This window comes from Strix uralensis, chromosome 18 (genome assembly GCF_047716275.1).
Source record: "Strix uralensis isolate ZFMK-TIS-50842 chromosome 18, bStrUra1, whole genome shotgun sequence".
NCBI lineage: Eukaryota > Metazoa > Chordata > Aves > Strigiformes > Strigidae > Strix > Strix uralensis.
In genome coordinates this window covers 7,516,130-7,528,827 of record NC_133989.1, presented here as the reverse complement: position 1 = coordinate 7,528,827, position 12,698 = coordinate 7,516,130, and the positions used below count along the sequence as shown (strand labels likewise).

At 41.0% G+C, this 12,698-nt stretch overlaps 1 protein-coding gene across 6 annotated transcripts in view; it reads left to right on the top strand.

Annotated features, from left to right (window-relative positions):
- Positions 1-12,400, top strand: part of DOK5 (docking protein 5) — a 43,670-nt gene extending 31,270 nt beyond the window's left edge. Inside the window, exons 3-9 of one of the 6 annotated variants that reach the window (XM_074888054.1) lie at positions 72-186; positions 287-406; positions 1,158-1,347; positions 2,682-2,817; positions 9,230-9,292; positions 9,501-9,621; positions 11,731-12,400. In XM_074888054.1, coding sequence (XP_074744155.1) covers positions 72-186; positions 287-406; positions 1,158-1,347; positions 2,682-2,817; positions 9,230-9,292; positions 9,501-9,621; positions 11,731-11,798 — 813 coding nt within the window. In that variant the 3' untranslated portion in view covers positions 11,799-12,400. Of the gene's footprint in view, positions 1-71; positions 187-265; positions 407-1,157; positions 1,348-2,681; positions 2,818-9,229; positions 9,293-9,500; positions 9,622-11,730 lie in introns of all 6 variants that reach the window. The other 5 variants (XM_074888055.1, XM_074888053.1, XM_074888057.1 and 2 more) reach the window with 5 other exon arrangements.
- The last annotated feature ends 298 nt before the right edge of the window (positions 12,401-12,698 follow it).

The window sequence follows — 12,698 nt, the reverse complement described above, 5'->3', positions numbered from 1 at the left end:
TCCTTCTCAGTCAATAATGGATATATAGTTTTTCAAGCTCATAATTAAAACGACAAATTGTGCTTTTTCAGGTCACAGAACTCAATAATGTGAAGAATATATTACGAATGCCAAAAAGCACAAAGAAGCATGCAGTTGGGATTTATTTTAATGATGACACATCAAAAACCTTTGCTTGTGAGTCAGGTGGGTAAAATGGCAACGCACATTAGAAAACACAAGAGCATTAATTGTAAAATTATAAATGTATTATACCTACACACAGACTTTCTGGGCATTTATACAGAACTTGAGGCCGATGAGTGGTGCAAGGTGCTGCAGATGGAGTGTCTTGGAACACGAATTAATGACATTAGCCTTGGAGAGCCTGACTTGTTGGCATCTGGAGTAGAGAGGGAGCAGAGTGGTAGGTACATAAATACTGACCTTTTAAATCTCTAATTGCATTATTTTGAAGTCTTTTGGACTGTGCATTTGAACATCGGAAATAAGTTGGAGCAAAATTGTTTTTCCAAGCTCTCCTTCCTGTTTTGTGGGGATTGTTTTTGTTTGTTTGGGATTTTTTTGGCTTTTGGGTTTTTTAATTGCTACCAAAGATAGTAAGTCAGGTAACTAGAATTATTTTGGAGTAGCACTTTTCTTTCTCAGACAAGTTAGTTGCTCTTGGAGATGGGGACTATCTTTTGTTGTGTGTTTCCTTGTATGATGCCGGTACAACAGTTTCAGTCTGTGACTGAGGCTGTTTGGCAGCATTGTAAAGCAAATAATAAATAATAGTAATTGCATGCAGAACCTGAGCCCATGGCTACTTCACTTTCCTATGCAAATTAACTAATTACATGCACAAATGCAATTGCAATGTATTTATTCATGAACACAACTTTGTTAATTGTTTGCAAATATCAGGATTATGATGGTGCAGTTCTCTTCAGTCTGTGAATGCACACACAAATATTTGATGCCCTTTGAGTGCAGCATTCTGACTGCCCCAAACATGGAGTTTATTGAGTTACTGGAAGGAATAGTCTCTGTTTTTGAATTAATTGTCCTAAGTGGAAATAAGATCTTAAATTAGAGATGGAAAATAGGAAATTCCTTTAATGACTTGCACATTTAATGGGCAGGGATTTTAGACTAACCTTTTGTTTTTCTCCCAGAGAGATTCAATGTGTATTTGATGCCATCCCCTAATTTAGATGTGCATGGGGAATGTACCTTGCAGATAACATTTGAGAATATCTGTCTTTGGGACATCCAGAATCCCAGAGTAAAACTCATCTCTTGGCCATTAAGCGCCCTCCGACGCTACGGGCGGGACCCATCTTGGTTCACATTTGAAGCAGGGAGGTAGGTGTGTGTTTGCTATATTGTGTTGCTTTCCTTGGTGGTGCTGGGTGGTGCTCTGGGCCACTTCCAAAGGTTGTTGAAGGACACGAGAGCTTATCTACAGAGGGTCTGTAGCCTCTCATAAAAGAAAATATTCTTAAAAATATTGAAACAAATACAAAACCAAATAAAAAACCCTCCTAATCCCAGGTTGCAGCTTGAATGGAAGCAGTTATCAAAAGTGCCTGAGGATGGGGGTGGGAGACCTGAAGTATCCCAGGGTATTGCAGGGTGGAGGCTGACAACATTGTATATTACTGTATAGGGTTGTTCTTAAATAAAGCTATATATGAGCCACAGAATTGGATGGACAGATCTGGGGAGAAAGGGTGAACATCATTCCAGAATCTGTACAATGTGGGCCTTTGGCGTTCTGTACTAGGAGAAGTGAATTTTGAAGTTGAGAGCAGCAAGTGCCAAGATGTTTCCCAAAAGCAAACTAAAGTAATGGAGAAGGGACTCCTGTTTTCCAGTGATTATATTCCTGTTTTCCATCTTTTTGACAAATGGATTTATAAGAAATTTGAATGCAATTCCTTACTTTAGAGATGTTGTTCTGTATTGCTTCCTGCAGCTCAGTCTTAATGAGCTGAGTCTTTGGCTGAAGTTGGAACACTTGTTTACTGAACTAAACTATCAAATCCTTTCTAAGGGATATGGATGCATTATTTTAGATAAGCATATTAAAGAATTACAATAGTAAAAGAGAAACAGATCATACAATTACCTTATCTGGAAAGGAAAGAGGCGTTTAAATGTCCGTCCTCCACATTGCTGCAGAATTTGGTCCTCTTTGGGGCGGGAAGGATACATTTTTATTTAGCTGATCATGTGTAAGCCATGATAGGATCATGCAATTGGGATGCTGAGGATATGTATTTATTGTTTCAAGTGGAAGACAAAACTCTGCAAAACTCATTACAGGCAGTGTTAAAAGTCTGAAAGGGGAAGACAAATTAATCCTACCTGGCACAGATTCTAGATAGGGTCTAAATATTTAAAATCTGGTTCTTGTGCACGAACTCTCTAGAGCTCAAGCATTTGTGATAGATCAGTGGTACTTAGCTGAGTCCCTGTTCGGCAAGAGCAATGCAAACGTCAGCTAAAATAGTAAGATTGGACCAGGCCTGCTAAGACCTATATGCGAAGACTTTTACATAACTTCATTCCAACCTTTTTTTTGTTACTGCTTGTGCAATAGCACTTCTAGAGCTGCATGGTAAAGTTTTGCTTGTTCATGGTGACCTGTAAACTTAAATCTCACACGTGGATCTCATCTGTCCTTGCTTTGGCAGGATGTGTGACACAGGAGAAGGACTATTCATCTTTCAGACCAGAGATGGGGAAGCAATCTATCAGAAGGTTCACTCGGCTGCTTTGGCCATAGCAGAACAACACGAGCGTTTGTTGCAGAGTGTGAAAAATTCAATGGTACGGCTGCTTGTTATGCTTGTTATTTTGCCCGGGGCACCAGTGAACAATATGTTTCTTCAATGTGATTTCAAGTTTTGATTCACAGATAGTAAGCAGTCTGATTATTGCTCTTATTAAGTTCTGCTTGATTATAATATTTAGGGTAATACACATGACTGGGGATGCTTTTCAAGAATCAAAACAACAGGGAAACTTATAGTCCTTGATTTTTGCATTTGCAAAGCTATCAATAAGTGTGAATTAATACAAAGATGACAACCTCCTGTCAGTGCGCATTCATATTAGGTTCCTTTGATTAATCAGCATCATGAGTTTGTCTGGAAGCATTTCTCTTCAATCTATTTGCAAAATGTTGTGGCTCATGCTCAGTTTTTCATTTGCTAATTGATGTCTGCACTCCAAGGATGTTTTGGAAAGAGTCATATGGTTCAGATTAGACTATGGGGGAGGACTAGATGTTTGTCTGATCTCTCAGTGGATGTCTGTTTTCCACAAGTGCTTTTTGTATCTAAAAGTTGTTTTATGACACACGTGACTGGTAGGTAACATACAGATTGAGAAAAGGTAGCGTGGGATCTTCAAAAGCATTATGTCTGAGGAAGGCAGTTTTATGTCACTTGCATCTAATGTGTTTCAGGATCTTATTAACTTCTAATTTTTTTTTTTGGTCATGAAGCCTGTAGAGTGAAAAGGAATGTTCTGTTTATCCCATATCACAGTTGGTCTCTACGCTCCAGGACTCACAGGGTGACCCTGGCTGCAAAGTTAGTATCCTGAAGATAACAGGCTTTCTGGAATATATAAAATACCTGGAGTGGACAACTGTGGAAGAACTTGGCTATAAACAACATCTCTATTCCAGGCAGTAGTAATTGGTTTATGTAATCTGCAACAAGACTTACATCCTTCTCTTATTGTAAACATAAGTGCTGCTGTTACCCACATCCATGTCTAATCCTTTCAGTAATTCTACTAACATCTTGTTTTCAGGGATAAGTTGTAGTGATGAATTATCCCAGTATTAACTGGATGACCCAGCTGGGATGAAACAGAAAATGCCATTACTACTCATGGAAAGTTAAGAAAAGATGAGAGTGGATGTTGAGGGAATGGGGAAGGGAACAAATTGCCTTAAGTACTTGTATTTCTTTTTGTTCTTCCACTTTCTTGGACTTGAGACAGAATGCAAACCAAATGCATGATAGGAAAGTTATTTTTCTTAGTAACAGTCCAATGAGGAGGAGCAAATGAGGAGAGGAGGAGCAACAGGAAACTTCCCAAGTGTCCTGACCAATGTTGTGGCCTGGATAACTGATTGCTTCAGCTGAGCACACAGGCAAATGGGTAATTCTGTTGTTTGTAGAGCAAGTGGGATAACTGAAATGGGAAGGTGAGGAAAATTCAGGTCTGTTTTTATGTGGGTCATGCAATGTCTTTACTTTGAACAGGAAAGGGACTAGTTAGTGTTTTACATACATATATATATATGTATATATTTCACACTATAAATAGTGTGATATACCAGTGTTCAGTTGATGCTACTCTGTTAACTTCTGGCTGGTGTCATTACAGTGTGGTCACTCTGTAAAGCCCGTATCTGTGAGGTTGAAGTACTAACTCAGAGCCTTTCTTGTGACAGCCTTTGCCCTGGGTCCATTTAGAACATGCTTTTCCCAGCACCTCCAGGTTCACTAGGAAGAGCTTGACACTTTACTTGCTTGCTTTCAAAAACTTTAGAACTAGCAAGTGAACTCTGCAGCCAGCAGCACTAGTATTTTTCCCTTTCCCAGCAAAGGGAATCATCTAACACCATCTTCGCTGGTTTTGACTTTTGTTTAAAACCAAGAGCCTTTTAGTTTTAGTTAATTAAGGGAGTTCTTGTTCAAAGATATCCAAAATTATCTAAGATGAGACAGATGGGTAGATGATACAAGTATTCAACAGTAACTAAATTAAGCAGATTAAAATTAATCTAGGCTAACTCAGCATAACTAGCTAACATTTGTAGCCCACCGGGATCAAAAGTGATTGAGTAACCCGAGTTCTGTAACCACAGTGAATAAGCTTACAGGCAATTTCGTATTTGTTGGTTTTACATTTATGGAAGAACATCTTTAATAGATGATGTCTGATGCTGTACTGTAAAATTTCCGTCTTACAAGTGCCATTAGCAACAGATGCACAGTTGCTATAGATTTCAATAGAGAGCAGCTGCACAACCTCTAAAAGTTTTTTCATGAACACTGTGTCCAACCACAACCCCTAAATCTAATTTTATAGACCCTAGAGTGCTAAGTGGGGGATAAGAACATATTCCTGGTGAACTGAAAGTCCTGTAATTTAGTAGCAGAATATAATTATTTCAGATGATTCCATATGCCTCTGAATATGACTTTCCCAAGTCTGTCATAGAAACGTTATCTGGTTCTGAAATACACGGTGAGACTCTGGGGTTCAAGGATAGTCCGATTTAGAAGTTTAGGCAGAGGATCGTTATATCAGTGTAGAACTTGGGTGGCTTATTTTGCTGATTACAGAATATTTGTAAAGGACATATTTGTTCAGATTGATTGATTTACCCTGTATTTTTCTTCTGCTTTTGAACGTCTCAACAAGGAGTTCACTTTAGATGCTTGCACTTCATGCTTGGCTGTCTATATTGTTTCTATCTCCAAGAATTATTTATCCTGGGTGAGTTTTTGTATTAGTGAAGCTTGAGCTATTATCTACAGAAAGGGTATTTAAAAGAAGGCATTAGGAGATATGGTTGGTGAGAAATGAAGTCCTGACCACTGCTACATCAGTGACGTGATTATCCAAGACTGATGTGAAGATGGTATTAAGCTACCTGAGGGCTCCTGGAGCCTGCGTAAAAAAAAAAAAAAAGGAGTTGAATGTCCCATGCTGATAGAGCGAAATAAAGCTGCCAAGTACTGTTGAGAATGTGGGCTATAATGTGTCTGTCACCTCCCTAGCAGTCGCTCTCTTTATATTACAGTATGTTGGTTCAGTTCGTGACTATAACTGGCTCTGGCTCCTGAAATGCCTGTGGAAAATTGATGCGATAGTGGTTCCTCAGCTGGGAACCTCACCCTGACACTTTCTGTTAATGTGCAGTTGCTTTCCTCTGAGGTCTGAGCATGTGTTGACCAGAGTCTGTGACACTTTCACAAGTGGGTTTCATTTATTTTCCTTTTCAGTGAATTCAAAGATCCCTTCCTTTTCTCTTTTAAAGGGAAGAAAGAGCTGGCTTTGCTAGTGATGCATGAAGGCTTTCTGGTCGTTTGGTAACTCTTCTCATCCAGCTGTCTCTTTCCTTTCGCTTTTGCATTGTCAGACAATAGAAAGAAAATATCTATTCAAGTTATATTTTCATGAGTATTTGGTTGCCATGAAAACTGACAGGAGCAGTGCTGTGACTTGACTACCGTCATTTACGCCTGGTCTCAGTTCACACTGCTTTAAAAAAGACATTACAACTTGACATCTCACTAAGAACTAATAACAGTGAACTTCCCACTTTTGGCAGCTAAAGCTCAGTACTTCATACAAAGATATTATCAGCCAGTTTACCAACAGCCTTCCCTGACTCTTCAGGTGTGCACTTTGCACTTGATCCATCTGACGTGCCTCCGCCCAGGCTGGAGCCTGCTATGAAGTCTGTGCATTTCCATGGAGATTCATAATTAAGAGTGGAAATGGTTCTCACTAACTTTTGAAATAAGAGGAGAATATTGAGTATTAGTGTGAGATGAATAGTAGTCAAAATGGCAGGAATAAGATAGTGCACTTTAATTTCTGAAGTTGTTTCTATTAGTTTACCATTCTATAGTTTTGCTGTAATGAATTTAGCAAATGTTTCTTAAACAATTATCCTTCTAATTGATTTTGATTGATTATATGAATTTGCTTCACTGGGAAGAAAATCCCCTCAAAAACACAGTGAGTGCAATCTTCTCCAGCTGGGGATCTCAAGAAGGTTTACCTTGTGCAAGTTGTTCTGCAAAATCTTTGAAAATTGGATGGTCCAGCCTGAGAAAACCAACGAAACCTAACAAATCTTAAATCATCTTCCTTTTTGAGCCATGTTCACAGCTAATTTGAGAAGAATGTTGGAGTGTGTGTGTGGCTTCTATGTTTTTTGGGGGGGAGTGTGGAAGTTTTTTTTTTCTGCTTGCTTGTTTATTTGTGTTAGTGGGTTTTTTTTTTTTTTTAGCACTACTTTTAAATGTCTTTAATTTATAATGCAATTTGGCCAACTTGTTAAGGTGGGGTCCAAGAAAGAAAATACTTAATCTTTCTTCCCTGAGCCCTCAGGACTTCTGGGAACCAGCTGCACCCTGTGTTTGACCCAGAGCTGTGCGTTAGCCCAGCAAACTGCCTTCGTATAGCTCTGCACATCTCTCATCCGGGTGACAAGAAGTGACAAGAGGTGGCACAGCGGCTCCCCAGCTGCTCTCGGCACTGGCTGCCGATGGCTGCGAGCACTGCTTCTCCGTCCCCTTCCTCTGTGGACCTCTCATAGCCACCGAGGCTGCAGGGTGGCTTTGTGTTGTCCCTCACCACTTCTCACATCTTTGTTGCTTCTTTGGTTGAAGCCTGATGTACATAATTTGATTCCTGCCACGTGTGCGGGGAGCTGCGTTTGAACTGCTCTGGGGATCCTGATCTCCTGTCAGGTTGGAGCATTCTCTTTCTCCCCTAGGCAGAAGAGGGTGAGAGGCTATGGATTAGGTGCCCTCCAGTTAACAAATTATTTGTTGTATTAATGATATGTGGAGTCGCACGTCCCACCTGGCGCTCTGCTCGCAGCCTTTGCTCATGCGTGTTCCAGCATATCAATTCTGACTGTTTTCAACTTGCTACGGTGCCGGGTGCTTCTGCGGCATAAAGCCAGGTCATTATCAAGTTATTCCTACTCTTTCTGTTGCCACAGAGATATACAGTAGGTTAATTGTGAGAATGAAATCAATCATCATTAAAGCTGCCTTTGCTCGCAGTCCAAGGTGTTTTGATGAAACACTGTGTATTCAGGACATAACATACTAATTCCTATCTCCAGCTGTGGGTGTTTTAATTTTTTCCCCTGCTGATTGAGTTCAGGAGGGGCCCCTTCTGGCCCTTTTCTGTGTCTTTAGCTAATCTTTCTCTAGCTGTGTCTCTATTTTTTTTCTCCCAAGATAGCCTGTTGGTTTTTTTGCACTCATCCGGACAAATGAACTGTTGCTCAAACTGCTTTAGCTTGCTGCCCAACTCACCAATAAATGGGACCACCAAAAAAGGTATCTACAGCCCAGAAATGCCATCCACACAATACTCTGCTGATTTTTATTCCCAGTAAAAGATTCATTGTTGTTTGTTTCCATGGTGCTGAGGTGTGTGTGTGGTGACGCTGCAAACGGTGTCTGGGCTTTAGTGAAGGAGCTGTAATAAATGTGCTGTACGATGTAGGTGAAACCTTGTATGGTGCAGTGATTCACATCCAGCTGACATGGAGGTGGGTGTTTTAAGAGCAGGAGTTGATCTGGGTTTTGTTTTGTTTTACCTTCATATCACAGCCACAGTGTTCACCGTACTGAGAAGAGCTTGAAGGTAGATGCACCTCTAAATAACTTGGAAATGGGTCTCTTCAGATACAGCCAGCCTTCACCTCTTTTCTGTGCTTGCTTCATTTGTTTGTTTTTGCTCAAAAATATACTGATCTTCTTGTAAAAGGTTCTTTCACCTCGGGTTTCGTGAAACGAAAACTTACTCTTTTGTAAAAAGCTAACTTTATAAATTAGAAAAGCCAAGTGCAGTCTTGGTATGTTTGAACTGGTGTTTTTCTGGACTTTGGGAGGATAATTTTAGCTGTATTGTGAAACTTATGATAAAATCTAAATATTTTTATCCGCTTGCACATACAACTTACTGAATTCATGGAAAAAAAATGCCTTAAAGTAGTCAGTTCTCACAGTTTTTTGTGTTAAATACAGTATAAATAACAAGGGGCTGTGATTATGTGAGAAAATGTAGCTGAAGGCCCTGTATGGAGGGGGAAGCATGAGATGGCGCTTCCAGTAATGCACTGCAGCCCACGTGTGCTCCTCTCAGCATACCCGGACCTGCTGTTCATTCAAGGAATCCAGCTGAAGGATGCAGTTATCTCCTGTTGAACTCCTGTGCTATCCAGCTGGCGTGTGCCTCAGCTGTAGGAGAGGGGAGATGGATAGAAAATGCTACAAAACTAACAACAACTTGTCCTCACCCGTGTGAAACATCTCCAGTCAGGTTCTCGATATGCTGAGGTTGTATTGAGCTTTGGGGTGTTACTTGTGTAGCTGGGAAGACCCTCTGATGGCTTTGCTGCTAAAGGGGTGAGCATACCAGCCCTCTCCTATCTACTGCTGATCCCCCATTTCTGTTTCAGCTGCTTGAATTAAAACTCCCCTCAGGGGAAGCGGTGCTAGCCCAGGACCAGGGGAGCACCAAGGTGAGCTTTGGTGTGCAACAGCAGCGTAGCCTCCTAACCCGAGTGGCGTGTGCCCGCAGAGACTAACCCCTGAGTTAGTCATTGCTGCTTGGGTAGGGTGGGCTTGTGGAGGGAGGGAGAGGCTGTGCTGGCTCTTTCATTAGGTCTTGCAGCCAGTGGTCGTGCTGTTCTCAGACTGTCTCCTTCACATCAGTTTTCTGCTTTGCAGCTTCAGATGAAAATGAGCGAGCGAGCCGTGTCCCTCAGCACCATGGTGCCCTTGCCCCGCAGTGCCTACTGGCAGCACATCACACGGCAGCACAGCACTGGCCAGCTCTACGGTCTGCAAGGTGAGGGGCTGGGGTGGAAAGAGTCAATGCACAAATCGGATCACGGCATTGCTGAATCATTTCAGTATCTGTCCATCTCACTGAAAGCTGGTGTTCGGTCTAAGCCAGTTGCCACTGCTGCCTGGCTGATGGAGAGAAGGGCACATCCTGCCTTAAGAGGGACAACTTGGCAGAGGGGTTGTCATCAGGAGGTGCTTTTCTTACTTCCCCTCTTACTTAGAGAGGGATCTTTCATTTCACAAGTTTTCCGAATGTTTTTACAGGATGGCCAGTTACCAAGGTTGCCCAATTTTTTCTGCTGACAGAATGGCACCTGATTTTTTGCCAGCCTTACAACCATTTGGCTCCCCTCTCATTTGGATGGCTGCCTCATACTAAGAATGATGGAGTCTTCATTATTTATTTTGTGTACTTGCTAACATTCAACCAAAACAACTGCATCCTCGAAAACGGCCAAATTGGGGAAAGTAAAAGGAAATGGCCTTGATAAGTAGTTCTAGAAAACTGTTGCTTGAACAGTGGCAATGCTGCCACCGTGCATTGCAGTGTGGCCTGAAGATGGGCAGATGTCGTCTTCAAATCCCTCCCTTGCTGTCAGCCCAAGGGGCAGCACAGGTCAATCCCCTCATGCCTGAAAACCTCCCCAGGCTGCAGAGAGGGAGGAATCGATCCCAGGGAGGTCTCTGCACCCGGTTGTCCCTCCGTAGTCACCAAGGGACATCTAGTGGTTAGTGAGCGCTGGAGGGGGGTGCGGGGGGGCCGTGGAAGGGTGGATCTACCATTTACCAACACCAGGCATTCAAAAATCACTAGACAGATGTTTTAAAACATCCTGGTTTGGAAAACGTTTAGAATATCTTCGTTTTGTTTCTTTTTTTTCCTCCTCTCTGATAAACTAGGAGTTTCTCAAGGAATAATGAATGATAGATATTTATTTTACTTTTTAAAATAAAGCCGGAGATTGTTAAGGTTAGCACCTCCAGAAAATGTAATATCACAAGGTGTGATTAAAAATTACATGTGCTGGCAGCCCTGACATAATTCCATTCTGGTCCTCTGATTTTCAGCAAATCATAAAAGCTACTATTTTTCCCTTTTCCTTTTTTCAACACTAGAGGGGGCAGGCAGCACATAAAAAGCCCCAGCTAAAGCCGGCAAATGTTCCAGAGGAGGGATGAGTGATAAAAGCAGTGCTTATATGCCTGTTCAAATTTGTTCAATAAATTAGGGCATGGGAAGATGACCTGCTGGTGGCAGCCTGTGGCACACAAGAACAAGGCTGCTTGCAGCACTCTGACACAATCAGTGGATTGGTCTTACTGTGCCTTACTATAGAGTCCTTTATTAAAACAATAATTCACCATTGAGTTGACACAAGATAAATAGACTGTAGGGGTACAAACCAATTCTTTTATATTTAGAAAAATAGCTTGCCTGTTAAACTGAAAAAAAAGGATCCTAGGAGATTGTCATCATGAGAATGGGGTAAAAGTCTTTGTAAAACAAGCAAGCCGTGCAGCCAGCGTTGTAATTAGGAAAGACACTGAAGTCCTTGTCTTGATCAGCAGTCAGGGCTACTACTTCTGTGGTACCCCGAGCACCTCTAATTAGATTAGGTTGCCAAAATCTTGAAATGCTTCCATTATTACTGGAAAAAGAAATATGAAATAATTGTTATACCGAGTTATATAATTCCATATGTATGAAGCAGCACTTCTCTCACTCAGTGGTAGAGGCACCTGAAGCTTTGTATGCAAAAACTTTCTTCCATCAAAGTTGGAATTTATGATTTCTGAATTGGCTCTTGTTCTCTTTTCTAGTGTACAGAAAAGAACTGATGCTAATATTGTGAGCTAAAGTGCATTTTTCATTTAAAATGCAAAATCAGAACTTTAAAAAAATTAATTTGCTTCATACAGCTTTCTGTTCTTAAGGAACTGGAAAAGAAAATCTGCGTGGAGATGTTTCTGAGATGGAGCAGCAGATTAAGCAGCGATAGGTTTAATTAAAAAGCTGTAATGTGTAGTTCACATAGTCCTTTATAAAATGCTGAATAAGGTGCCTGTGTCTTACTGAGTGTTTTGGTTTTTTGCATCTGTCTTGGTGAAGGTGCTTCTAGCCCAGTGAAGCTTCATCGCACGGACACTTTTCCAACCTACAGGTCAGACCATCGATAAAAGACTGTAAAGAACTTTACAAACTCTTTGTCTTCTGACAAACTGCCCCAGTGGATGACAGTGATGATGATAAGCAAGGATGGAAACATGGAAAAGTTCAGGTTGGATGAAAAATTCTTGCAATACAAAGGTTTTTTTAAACTTTGCCAAAAGCTAAAACTATTCTGTAGATATTGGGGAAGGGAAGAAAACCAACAGACCCTCCAGTGTATCTTTTATATCTTACAGCTGAATAGAGAAGAAATCACTCCTTAAATATTTCCAAATGTTTTTGTATGATAGGTATGTTGTAAATATATGAGACTTTCCTGTTGTAGTGTGGTTCCATTTTGTCTATTACAGCTGTGTGTTCACTGATGTCAGCTGTGTCATCCTTGTTTGTTGTAATGCTTATCTTTAGTTATTTACATAATTGTTCAGCCTAATCCTTGACCTTTGAAATGGTGGCCAGTTTTAAGCAGCTATTGGATACAATTTTTCCTGTTTGAAGCCTGATGAAGACTTTATTGATTTCTTTTAAAAGCACCCTCTCTATCTTCTATTGCCTGTATTTATTTCCATCTCTGTAAATGTTTAAAATAAAAAAAAAATGTCCCACTTAATTGGTGGTACAGTGCTTTTTGTCATCACTGCCAGCATCATGAGCAGAGCTATTGCGGAGCCATTAGGGCACTAGAAGGGAGGATGGAGGGGGATAGTGGTTTGCTACATGTCCCCCCTCCACACCTAAAGCCACACAACCACTTGTCGGGTGTCCTAGTGAAACAGAGTAGTAGATTCAATGGGAATCTCTCAATGCTACAAACCATTTTGTGTCAGAAAGCTGATTTTTCTGGTTTGTGACAGTATCCATGTTAGGCACTACTGTCATAAATTGGCACCGGCATCTTATTTTAACAG